This window comes from Micropterus salmoides, unplaced genomic scaffold, assembly GCF_014851395.1.
Source record: "Micropterus salmoides isolate LMB-PRFRI ecotype aquatic unplaced genomic scaffold, ASM1485139v1 Ms_hic_scaffold_13, whole genome shotgun sequence".
Classification (NCBI taxonomy): Eukaryota; Metazoa; Chordata; class Actinopteri; order Centrarchiformes; family Centrarchidae; genus Micropterus; species Micropterus salmoides.
Window position 1 is genome coordinate 22724431 of NW_024040374.1, and position 12860 is coordinate 22737290.

The 12860-nt window shown below is 39.7% G+C and overlaps 1 protein-coding gene across 1 annotated transcript in view; it reads right to left on the minus strand.

Annotated features, from left to right (window-relative positions):
* yjefn3 (YjeF N-terminal domain containing 3) overlaps positions 1 to 12860 on the minus strand; it is a 43069-nt gene that overhangs the window by 11558 nt on the left and 18651 nt on the right. Inside the window, exon 2 of the mRNA XM_038716249.1 lies at positions 2018 to 2126. Coding sequence (XP_038572177.1) covers positions 2018 to 2126 — 109 coding nt within the window. The remainder of the gene's footprint in view (positions 1 to 2017; positions 2127 to 12860) is intronic.

Below are 12860 nucleotides of genomic sequence, written 5' to 3' on the forward strand. Positions count from 1 at the left end.
CTGTGAGCTTAAAACTTATTTAACCTTATAACCCTTATTTGAAAATTTGGCCATGTTTAACAAGAACATCTGACATTGTAACATTGTAGATATGCCAGTAAATATGAAAAAGCATAATAGGTCTCCTTTAATCCTGATTTTTGATAAATCAAGAATCTATGAAATTAGGGTGATGCTTAGGGTAGTGTTACTGCTTCACTTGTCTCATTTTGTTTGTCAAAAACAATGTTGTTGTCTTCCTTACTATTATGTCTCTACATATCTGTCTTCTTTGCTTTCTCTGTGCCAGATATCACAGACGTCTCATTGAACGCTGCTGTTATCACTTTTATCAATGTGTTTTTTGTAAATTTTTCTTGTAAAGCACTCATTTGTGTTTCGGCTTCTGCCTTTGTCTTTTTTCCTTCTCTTTCTCTTCATCCCTCCTTCTGACAGCAACTCAAGGTTTCATGTGTCTTGTTGCTCAGACTCTTATTCATCACTTACTGTTGAAGAGTCCACTGAGAAAACCAGTGTGGCATTAAACCAAGCCAGTGGTATGGTCAAAGGGAACCACATGTGTTCCTAACAGTCCTCCATGGACACACACACACACACTCAGCTTGACATAGTCCAGATCACAGAGAAGAAGAGCTGTGGTTCAGGACCAGTGTGGTTTCGGAGTGCTGCCACAGAGTGAGCTCAGGTGTTCTGCCCTGAGGTGAGCCGCTCTAATGTTTGGAAGTAAATGTCACAGAAAGTTACATTTCCTCCATATAACAGTCAGGCTTTTTGTATGGAAGTTAATGCAAATTAGGAAGGTGTAAGTAGCAGCAGCTGTGACTTGCCCTCTTGTACAATCGAACGGTCACACCAGAGGTTTTGTGGTGATTACTGAGGCTCAGAGTGACAGAATGTGCAACAGCTTTTCTAAAACAATTTGGGGATAAAATTTGTGACCTTTAGAAATGGTTGATGAGTGATATACAGTGTGCGCTATTAAACGGATTTGCACAGGAGTGGATTTTTTTTTTTTACTTGAGCTTATAAGAATGGTTCTGGGTTGGTTGCCTTTATACAGAAAAGTACAGTAATTTTTAAAGGTTTTGCATGACTTTAATTTGACCAATCCATCCAAAAGCATGTGGATTTAAAAGAAAAAGCTAGCTCTCTCAATGTAAGGAGTTGACTGAAATTGTGGTAATCTTTACAGCCACATGACTAGGGAAAGGACTGATCGAAAAGAATGCTTTGTGTGACATTTTCAAACAATGACTAAATGTTTGTAGAGTTAAACTTTTCAATTTCTTTTCAATAAAAAGACAGAGCAGAAGAGAAGATAAAACTATTAAATTCATTGAAAACACGTCACAAAATATATGAAAATTCAAAAACAGAAATACTTGTTTTACAATATATAGTGCATCCAGAAAGTATTTACAGCACTTCACTTTTTCCACATTTTGTTATGCGACAACCTTATTCCAACATGGATAAAATTTATTATTTTCCTCAAAATTCTACAAACAATACCCCATAATGACAACATGAAAGAAGTTTCTTTAAAATCTGTGTAAATTTATTAAAAATTAAAAATGGAAAAAGCACTGTAGCTAGCTTTACTGCTAAACACACACTGAAATACAGACCCAACATACACACATACACATCACAGTAAATGGTTACCAATGTTCAGTATTTGGTGCCATTGGTTTAATGGTCAAAAGAAAAGAGCTCTGAAAGCACAACAGCACGTTAAAACAAAGGTCCATTTCACAATAAAAACAAAAACTGCCATGAAAACATACTGGAATGATGTAATTTGTCTCTGCTTTTGGTTATACTAATAGCATGACCACACACATTTAGATGGTTGGATGGATGGAGATTTTGAATCTATTAAAAACAGGAAAAAGAGTTCTGCTTCATTACTGTAAGGTAGGGATAGTAAGCAATCAAGAAAGAATAATAGAAAGATAGAAACTAACACATGCACACAAACAACAACATAAATGTGGAAAATAGAAAGCGTGCAGACCTTAGTGATGGCGAGGGCGCATGCTTGTCCCCAAATCTCTATCAGCTGCTGTTGTCCAAACCTGTAGTCCCTCAGTAGCTCTGTCTCGATAGATGCCGCCTCCCCTTTACTGTCAGAAAGAGAACAACACATGGCTAATGAGAGGGGTATCATGTTTGTTCATTTTCATCATCATCATCCTCATCAATTAAAAAAAACATCATCAGAATAATAAGTGGAGCTGTTCAGAGAGAGTCTCCAATGGTGTGCTCCAAGAAATACCTTCATAGCTCATAATTTAGCCCAGCAGCAGAAATGTCGTGTAATTAAAAGTATCTGCAGTGTGAATCAAAATGTCATTTCTTTCTGAGTGTACTGTACTAATACAGTGCTGACAGCAGGCCAACACTACAAGATGAAGTGACAGAAATGACACATAACTGGGTAGTTGCATGAACAACACAGTGACCCATAATATACTAAAAAGGTATTTACAACACAGCTAAATTGATCTGCTTACGTGCGCACGTTTAAGTGGCTGTCACATGTCTGCTGAAGCGGAAAGGGTTGCTGTGAGTCTCAGGTAGGTTTTTAAGAATTTCTATATGTCAATGTCCACTTATAACAAACCTTAACGGCCATAAAACTCAAAGCAGAACATGTGCATGATAAATTGACCTGTGGCCTCTACAGCTCACAGGTGCAAGGTTGTGCCTGTGTAAACCTCACATGGATGAGTTTTCTGCATGAGTTATTATATTTGTAATCATATTCATTCTGAGGTGATTGTCTTTTCGCTTCTTCTGTTTGCTCTGTGTGTGTGTGTGTGTGTGTGTGTATGTGACAAATGCATTGTTAGGACAGGTGACATGGCCACAGGCGCAGTGCTGTCTCCTGTCATTAAGGGTATGAGAAGCAGGAAAAGGAACAGGCCAAGTGAAGAGCAGGAAAGTCTGCTTTCCCCATTTGGGATCTGATTCTGTAAAATTTGAAATACATTCCTTTTACTCTACCGACACCTGGTGGTCCTCCTCAGTACTGCATACTATTCATTTCCTGGCTAACCTCTCAGAGAGATGAGAGAAAACTCTACAGCGGGAGGAATAATGCAGCAGCTCAATGAAGATTAAAGAGTTATTCATGCTAAGAATTATGGGAAGATTGATTATCACACCACTGCAGAGCAATAAGAGCAGATGAGAGAAGGATCGCTGCACAAAATCAATATTACACCCATTACGCATTATGCCTTAAATGTTTTTGTGCGAGTGCGAGTGTAGGCCTATGTGTGCTTTTCTTTGAGCTACATTGTTTGTGCTTTTTTTTGTTACATCATGTGTCGACATTAAAAAACATCAAATATACCGAACCAGACATTACTGACATCTGATCTACTGGATATCCGACCATCATATACAATGGATTCATAATATTCGACATTCAGACATACAGATGATAAGACCGTCCACATAAAAGAGCATGTTTGGAATATTTAAACACTCAATCATCATTTTTACTACTCTTTTATGTAGTAATAATGCTGTATTGTGCCACTGTCGCAGAATTGTTCTCTTCAGCTCTATCCATTTTCCAGGAAGAAACATCAGTACCACTTCTGTTATTGTTCTGTTTATGCTGAACAATTACAGTGTGTGTGTCAGAGAGACTCTGTTTGTTTAACTGAAAAGAAGTGTGCACATGCATGTCATCCATCTCTATTCTATGTGCTGACAGTATGACAATAGCTAAGCCTGCTTGTGTTCCTATTAGGGTGAGACACGGTGAGTGTGTGTGTGTGTGAGTATGACTTATAGTACCTTTGGGGACAAATTTAAGGCAAAAGACCAGTTGAGGGCAACTTGTCCAGTTGGGAACAAATGCCGTGGTGTTCTGGTTATGGTTGGGCTTAGAGTAAGTCTCCAGGAAATGAAAGTCTATGTGATGTCCCCAAAAGTGTGTGTGTGTGTGTGTGTGTGTGTGTGTGTGTGTGTGTCAGCAAGGCAGTGTATCCAAGTGGGGTTTCTGGCATTTACCTGTGCCAGTGGAGCGGCAGCAGCTGTCACCCACGGCTCACCTCAGGGATGTTTCCTGAGCAACTGTGACAAGTCGATCTTTGGAAAGTTCACTTCAATACACAGGGTTCACTCTGTGTTCGCATCACCCACAGTTTTTAGTGAGCCTAATTGCTTCTGCAGAAGGGGGGACTGTTTTATTTGTTGCCTTTCAAACAAGGGGCATCCTATTTGTGTCAAAATCCCAAATATGTGGTGCTGTTGTTGGTTGGTGAGGAACTCTGAGCTCAGGACTGATACCATCACAATAGCAATGCTGCTGCTGAACAGGCAGTTACTATTGATCCTTAAAATCACTGACAGAACAAAGTGTTGTGGGTGTACAGCTCTCAGCAGCTGCTAGTGTTAGCCAGGAGGCTCTACCACAAGGGAGCAGCACACAGCGTTCAGGACAGATCAAAGACAGATGGCTGTTTCATGCCACATGCTGCATGTCTTTTCAATTACCAGCTCTTATAATGCTTTTTATGATTCTTAATCAAGCATTTATTTACCTGAACTACTGAAGAACATCAGAAAAACTCAATGTAAATTGAAGGACCCTGCTGAAAGCTTCAACACCAAATTGCCTCTATAAGAAAGCAGGTAGTCCTTGAGTTACAAAAATATATTTAGGTGTGTGTGTGCGAGCATGTGTGGTGCAGCTGTGAGTGTTAGCTTCTGTTGCACCTGTAGCCACAGCCAGGCAGCAGCCTTTCCCCAGAGATGAGCTGATTCCCCATGATGCGCATGATGTGCTTCTGCAGTGTGTCACCCTCAACTGTGATTGCAACCTGCTTAATGAGTCTGTTTACCTTACACATGAGATAAGGTCAAATGAAACTTTAATGGTCCCTGTGGGTACACTGCTGTAGCAAATAGTGGGAACATATACCTCAAAGATTAAAAAAACAATAAATAATAACGGAGAAGTTTGGGTTCATAAAATGTTAAAATGTTAATGTCAACAGAAATATCTGAGGACATAAGTTTACAATCACAGAGTATACAAAATTTGAGCAATACAAGCCCTCCATCATCAATTATCACTGCACCAGCATATTTGTTAAAAGAAATAATTCAATACATAAAGAGTTTAGAGGTACATGTTTGACTCACATGCAGAAAATATAGCAGTATACCATATTATGGATACAGTGGGTGAACAAAATATAGGCTACTTAAATAATGAAACAGCTTGCAACAAATATAATACATGAAAGTAAAGTAGTTCACAAACATGCTAAATCCTGTAACGCTCATAAACAATGTGTTTCTGTATAGCCTGCAGCTGTGAAGCATCCTTGGATCATATGAAAGCTGAATAGGTTCTCCATATTTCTATTATTGGAAGACTGAAATAGCTACATTTCCCACCCCCTCCCTCTCAGTTTGTCTAATTTCCACCTTTCCAGTGTGGTTAAAATACCTGAAAGTGAAAAATTGTTCATTATGATCTTTTCAACCTCTCAATGTATGTAACAAGAGAGAAACAGATATGTATGTATTGTGTTTATGTTTATGTATATGTACCGTGTGGTTAACTTTGTACGTGTGCTGCAGGACCCCCTCAAAAATGATATGATACATCTCAAGGGGTTATCCTGAAATAAATTCAATTAAAATACTGTCCGTTTGGTTTTACAAAACTACCAAAGAACTCATAAGACATATAAGATTAAGAGTATATTTTAACTAAAGAAACCCCACATTTCTAACAACTATCTTAACACACTGTGGTGTGACACTGTCGCACATAAAAATGACTTCCAGCCATGTTTTAGCTATGCTAGCAGCATACAAAGCAAAACAAATAGTTAACAATTAAGCTAAACTGAGAGGGTGAACATATTAATGTTATACCTGATAAAAGCATGTTAGCATTATCATTGTGAGCATGTTAGCATGCTAACATTAACATTAGCTCATAGCAGCACTGCACTGTGTCTAAGTAGGCTACAGCCTCACAGAGCTGCTAGCATTGCTGTAGAATTAGTCTTTTTACTTTCATGAGGACAAAAAGAAGGAAACCTAAACAGACATTTTCAAGAAACATTAATTAGTGCATTTATAATTGACTGGTATTATATGTTTTCATTAGAACAATTTCAAAAAAATTAAATTTTCAAGAATGTTTCAAATTCATATTATTTTAATGCAATAATTCTCATGAACAATGAAACCTCTTTCTTATGGTCTCGTTGTGTTTTTCACAGAATTTTGTGCTACGTGCTACAGATTAAATGTTGTGTAAAAAAACTAAGCTGTCTCCACTATAGAAGAAGGCCATGTTCGTGAAGGGGACTGTTTTGGTCTGTTAAAGAGGTAGTAATTAGTCAGATTCCAGCCTTGGAGAGGGCAGAGAGAATAAAAGCACAGTGTTCATTAGGTTCACAGCTCTCTTCTCTAGCCTCCTCTCTGCCTGTCCTCCACCATTATCTGTCCCGCTCTATCTAACACTCGACAGTTGTTAATGATACTTCAGGCCTTTTAAGCCTTAATAAAGTACTACATTAAATTTACATGTTCATAAGACGAAAACAATTCCGTTTCTGTCCTCTTTACTGTACTGATCTATAACATTTCCATACATATTAACATCTATTTTGCAGTCTATGATGGTTTATAGAACACAGGGATGATTCATCAAATACAGTAAAAAGCTTTTGTGGTTGCTGAAATTGCTGCTCTAGTACGTAGCCATTGTTGTAAACAGCAGGGGGGAAAATCCTCCAGCATGCAGTAAGTGATGTATATGTAAATAAAAGGAACCGGCACATACAATACATAATAACACTCTTGAGGATGAGGCAACTGTTGTTCTTAATATTTTGATTCTGATTTTGTTAAATTATGTAAAGTATAAGATAGAATGTGACTGTTGATGTATGTACTGTGAAGTTTCTATGAAATGAGACAGAGAAGGGTTTGACTGTGTGGGTGAATGAAATGTATTTTGGGGGGGGGGGTTCCTGTATTTTCTTCCTGCTATTATCTCTGGTCAGTTTTATTAATATTCTGCAGTTCAGTTTAAAACGAATCAAACGGTTTTAAAAAGCAGCTGGCCACAAATGTACCCAGGAAACAGGATCTTTCATATAACCATGATAAATATCCAAAGAAGCTTTTTAGATCGTGACACCTCGACTGAGCTCTTTGACATGTGCATCACATTCTGTGCCACAAAAGTGCAGCAAGCATTCAGTGGAGAGCATTCTCCACTCTGCTTTATTCCTCCATTCTAACACCCACCTCTCTAGTGCTTTCCCTCGACTGCCCTGTCGTTAGATCTTCAACGTTACTGATGTTGCTTTATCATTCATCCCTGTTTAACCTTCTTCATTTTCTTTCTCTATCTTCCTCCGACACCATCCGTCTCGCCCTATCACAGCTGCTCTGATGAAGGTTTGCACTTTGCTGAACCAGAGTGATAGCAGATGGAGGGGTGACAATAAAATGCACAGAGAGAGAGAGAGAGAGAAAACAGACTGAGAGAACACATGGGAGATGACTCATCCTGGGTGATTTAATTTGTTGTGTGTGTTTTTCTTTTTTTTTAACATGCAAGTTTTTGACCTGAGAAATGCATTTAGAGGAAACTGAACAGAAGGTCAGTGTAGCTTTACACCACTACATAGGCAGGGAGGTGAGGCTGTAGACCTAGCATTACTCATTTTAGGCCTCACTTTCATCATTACCCTGAAGATAATATAATTATGGAAACTTACACATTTATGGCCTTGTTCCATCTAAAAGGGTTTGGTCATGATTTTGTCATCATGCTGATGGACAGCTATGCTTATGTCCTACAAAGCTCGTACAGCTTGTACTATGTTTCTGAGGGATGGCTCCCCTGCCATTATACAGAGATTATCAGTGGGCTTTCCCAGGTTTGTGTGTATGTGTGCATCTAATTTATGTGTCATCTCAGGACACCTTTCATCATCAGTCACGACTCCTGGAGTGTGCCTCCTGGAAGTCCTGCAGCATCCCGCTAAGAGACAATGTAAAGGGGAAAAGTCAAGGGGGGAGGAAATGCATGATGGTTCAGATGCAAATTGCTCTAAGTTTAGAGGACAGAGGTCTTTGTTGGGTAAATAACGGCATCAATGGGAATTCACACGGGGAATGACGCATCATTTCTGCTAAGAAATGCATGAAAGGAGAGGATCTTCAAAAGAAAAATGCTGCAATAACTCAAACAAAACAAAGCACGATTTCAATACATAAGCATATCTCAAATGAAAAAACAGTGCGCCACAGTGTATGTGTTTATGTCTGAATGTATGAGTGTGTAGGTGGGTATGTGTGTAAGTGTTTGCCCAGAATATTTAGCATGGGCAGATTGGGGGAAGTGTTATTTTGACCTGGCTAGATACGCGTCAGCCACATTTTCTAGCTGAAGTTACTACAATCCTGAAATAATTAGTATAATCATATCATAGCTAGCCAAAAGCACGAGCGAGCATGAGTCATTACGAGATGTTTACAGTGTCTGACTGCGCTAAAATTTGCATTTGTAGATTGCTGGAAGCATAAAGATAAGTATTGTGTTTCCTTCTGCATAAATCGATGATGGACATGAGGATCAGGTGCCGCAGTGGTGGGAGTGTCTGATAAACATCCTCAGCTGGAAAATAGGAGATCGCCTTGTGCCTCCATATGGTACCATTCAAACTGCCCAGCATGAGCCCCTTCATGCTGCTCAATTCTTATCAAATCAGGATGGCATGATTCACTTAGTTTCACTTATCTCCTTGGGCAATAATTTAGGACTAGCTGTATGTACTGTTTTTGTGTGTGTGTGTGTGTGTGTGTGTGTGTGTGTGTGTGTGTGTGTGTGTGTGAGAGAGAGAGAGAGAGAGAGAGAGAGAGAGAGGGAGAGGGAGAGTCACATCAATACACCTCAACGCCTCCCGTAGCATCATTCTTTCAAATCAAGCTTAATCAGTTTAGCCGTCCGCTCATGTTCCTCATATCCGGTACGACAAGACAGACATTCTTTAGATAATCCCAAACAGTGGCTCCTACATTTTGCCCTCATAACTCATTGTATCCCCCAGCAACCAAACTCCTGCAGAGATAACAAAAGATGAACATGGATCATATTTTCCTAAAGCCACAGGTGTTGGCGAGTTCATTTCTGTGTTATACTTCCTGTGAGTGTGTGTTCTTGTGAGCTAAAACGGTCCATCCCTGAGTCAGGTCTACTTATCTCTCATTTTAAGCTGTCGTGATCAGAAAAGAAGAAGGACTTTTATATAGATGGAGGAGAAGCCACCCACCCACACACACACAGATACATCAAAGCACATTAGGTACACAAGAAGAAGACACACATGAGCGAGGGCACACCCACATGCCCATAGGTTACATCATACGATGCCCCTCCCAGCAGTCTTTCATCCTTTCACCTAGTTATCCAGAATGGCCATGTATAACCTCTGCTTACCCCCCCCCCCCCCCAGTTTGAAGGCCAGGAGCCATAAGAGTCACAAATTACGAGGCGTGTGTTGTCACATTTGATTCTTTTCTACTGAGGCAGGCTCCTCCGGGTACCGGAAGCCTAGCAGAATGGCTAACGCAATTTATAAGGCCGCTGGTCAGGACACGACAGACTGATGACCTGTATGTGACATTACATTTAATAACAACAATGTATCAGCTGTCCTGTGCTTTAGGAGGAACAGCTGGTCTTTGGAGATAGATTTGGCCTAGCTGTGGCTATATATGAATCCATCTGTCTCTCTGACCCTGTATAGACCTGAACTGCATATCCAGATACATACATATTACACCTGAGACTGACTGCATTCACACACAGTAGCATCACTGTCAAAGTCTGCCTCAGGTGACCCATTATGACTCATAATGAGAGGTTTCTTTTCTTCTCATATAAATTCCACTGTGCTTCTTTGCAGCTAGCAGATGGTGGTTCAACTTATACAAGAAAAACGTGACCTCATTTTCCTCTCTAGTGTACACCTTATGAACAGCCCAGGTGCCATAGCAACAACGTTCCCACAGTTGTGTGACCAAACATAAAGAGCATGCTAGAAAAAGAGTTCATTATGCCACTTTATTGCCAAGAAAATAATACTTTGATATTATAGCTGACCCAAAATAAGTCCATGTAGGCATCAGGTTTGGTTGGTTGGAATAATTTTTTATTCACTGTGCCTGTCTGGGTATGATTGATCGATCTGAGATGGATTTTAGTGCCAGGTCTCAACAGGGCCTTTGACTTGCCGCCTTCCCTTTACTCTAAATTTCCCCTTTTAATCCAATCTAAACCAGTCTAACACCCAGTTTTCCAGCACAGTGGTCATTGTCACTGTTAGCGCTATGTTAATCCACTGTTGCACCTCTCTTTTTCACCTGATAGTGACAAGTTTCACAGGAAGGGCTCATGCTCTGTCTGCAACACCACATACAAGTACAGTGACAAGGGTACAGTCCCTCACTGGCTTCCCTTTGAACCTTTGCACCCCTCCCTGTTTCTCTTTATAGTTACACCCACTGTCTTTACTAAAAACTCAAAAGTACAAGTAGGAAGTGAAGTGCGCGTATTAAACATCTGTTTCATTTTAACCACTGGGGATGAACACTTTGCAAACAGGAGCCTGTCAGTTACCACGCCCACACTAACTGGACAAATGTTTTACATAGCATGAGCAAGGCACACAGTACAATAAATGTTGGAAAATGCTAACAAATGTTAGAATACTAATACATTAATCACAAAGAGTCATGGATAATCTTCCATCTGGAGTTGTGTAGCTGAGTGGCATCATGGTGTGGAGAAACGAGACCTCAACATGCAGCAATCATCATGAGTACTGACTGCGAAAATTGCTTTTTCATAACCATGGGATTCATGATAAAAAATTGGGAGCTCAAAGCATTCAAAATAATGGTGGAAGAATGGGTCTTGAATTTTTGGAACACAGAGTGATGCAGTATAGACCATAATAAAAGTGATAAATTAGAAAAGCAGCCGTAAGAAAGTGGTCTAAACTATTATGGCGACATAAAAATAAGTGAAGTATACGTGGGGAAGGTAAAGAGGCAGCGGACAAGGGGAACAGAGGAGGAGAAAGTGAAACTGCATAATTAGAACCGCTGCCAACGGCCATACTGAGATACAAAGGCACAAGTCAGAGTAATAAAACCCTGCCATGAAGAGGACAATCTTCCTACAGCCCTCTCCGCTGTATGTGGCTAAATTAATACGTTTCTCCCAGGCTGTAAACTCAGACCACAATGTTTTGCCGTGGCAGCATGAGACAGTATTTAATCACTGTCAGTGATCTGTCAGCATGTGGCTAATATTGGGAATTCATTGGGCCACTGAAATCATGCAGCTAGAAGTGACATGATGTTTGCTGTATTTCAGGTCAGTGTATACGCCCATGAGGCCTCTGTCTACAGTTTTTACACCCGTTTAGCTCCAGATGTCATGGCTGCTTAGTTACAGGACACAGGGAAAGGGGGGGATATCAGATGGACATTAAAAATAAGAGCAGGACACAGAATATACATGAATTTACTGTTTACATACTGTAGGATATATTTGTCAACAATTGTAATCCTTACATATATATATAGATAGATATAGATATATAATTCTGCAAAATGGTCACATTATAAAAGGAGAAATGCTTGGTCCTGCAATTTTAAAATGTGCCATGTAGAAACATTTAATATCCTGCTGATCAGTCCAAAACCATGGCTTCTCCAGGGAAGAACATTTTGAGGATTTTATCATTGTTTTTAATAGAACCATAAAATGTATTAGCATTGCATTTTATCCCCAATCTAACTGTTATCAGCAACTACATACCACAAGAATCAATTGGAGGGGATATATTCCGGTTATCCAAATGTATCTGCTGTCACATATGCTATCATGTGATAGACTCCACAATATAAGTAATCAACATACCTGCATAATGAAACTGCCCGTTTAAAAAAAAAGAGAATAATAATTTATGACACAAATGTCTTTATGACAAAATATTAATATAATCAGTATTTCTAACATTAACAAGGGGTCACATGACTACTGTCATGTGAAAGAGTTACTTGTAGTGATGAACTCATAGGTAATCATCATCCGTTTCCCTCAGCTCTACAGGGTTGAAGTATCTCTCAGTTAGCTGTTTTGGTTTTACAGCCCACACCTTCACTGTTCTGGTTCACTCTCGCCGCTCTCATCAGCATAGTCTTTGGCTGCAGCAAGCAGCTATTTTTTGCAAAAAAAGCTCTGCTAAACCCGTTGGATGCTACGTGCCCAGCATCAAACGACTCAGTAAACATAGAGTAGCATTTAGCTGCTAAAGAGACAAATCTTTCCCTAAGGAGTTGGTGTAGACCAAACCAGTGCTAACATAAGTTGGACTAACATGACATTACAACTAACATGACTCCAAATAATTGCTAGTGTTGCTCTGTGATAAACGTGTTAAACTGGTGACAGTTTGCTAACAAATTCACCATATAAACTTAAAGACAGATAATATTTGTTCCGCCGGCTCCAAGTGGCAAAAAACTTTTCTGTACACAAGTAGAGGTCCAAAAGAATTCTCTGGGGTGGCAAATCGGATTTCTTCAGAGAAGCTGTTGGGGAGTTATGAAGGTCTGACAGCAAGAGCATCGTCACTTTCATTCTTAGAGATTTAGACTTGGAAAGATCTGAAATAAACAACTTGAGAGATGATCTTGTGATCAGCCATATCAGAAGCAGAGCTCAGCTCAGTTTAAACCAGGACACCAATGTCAGCAGCAAGAAAGAGATCACATCTACTGTACAT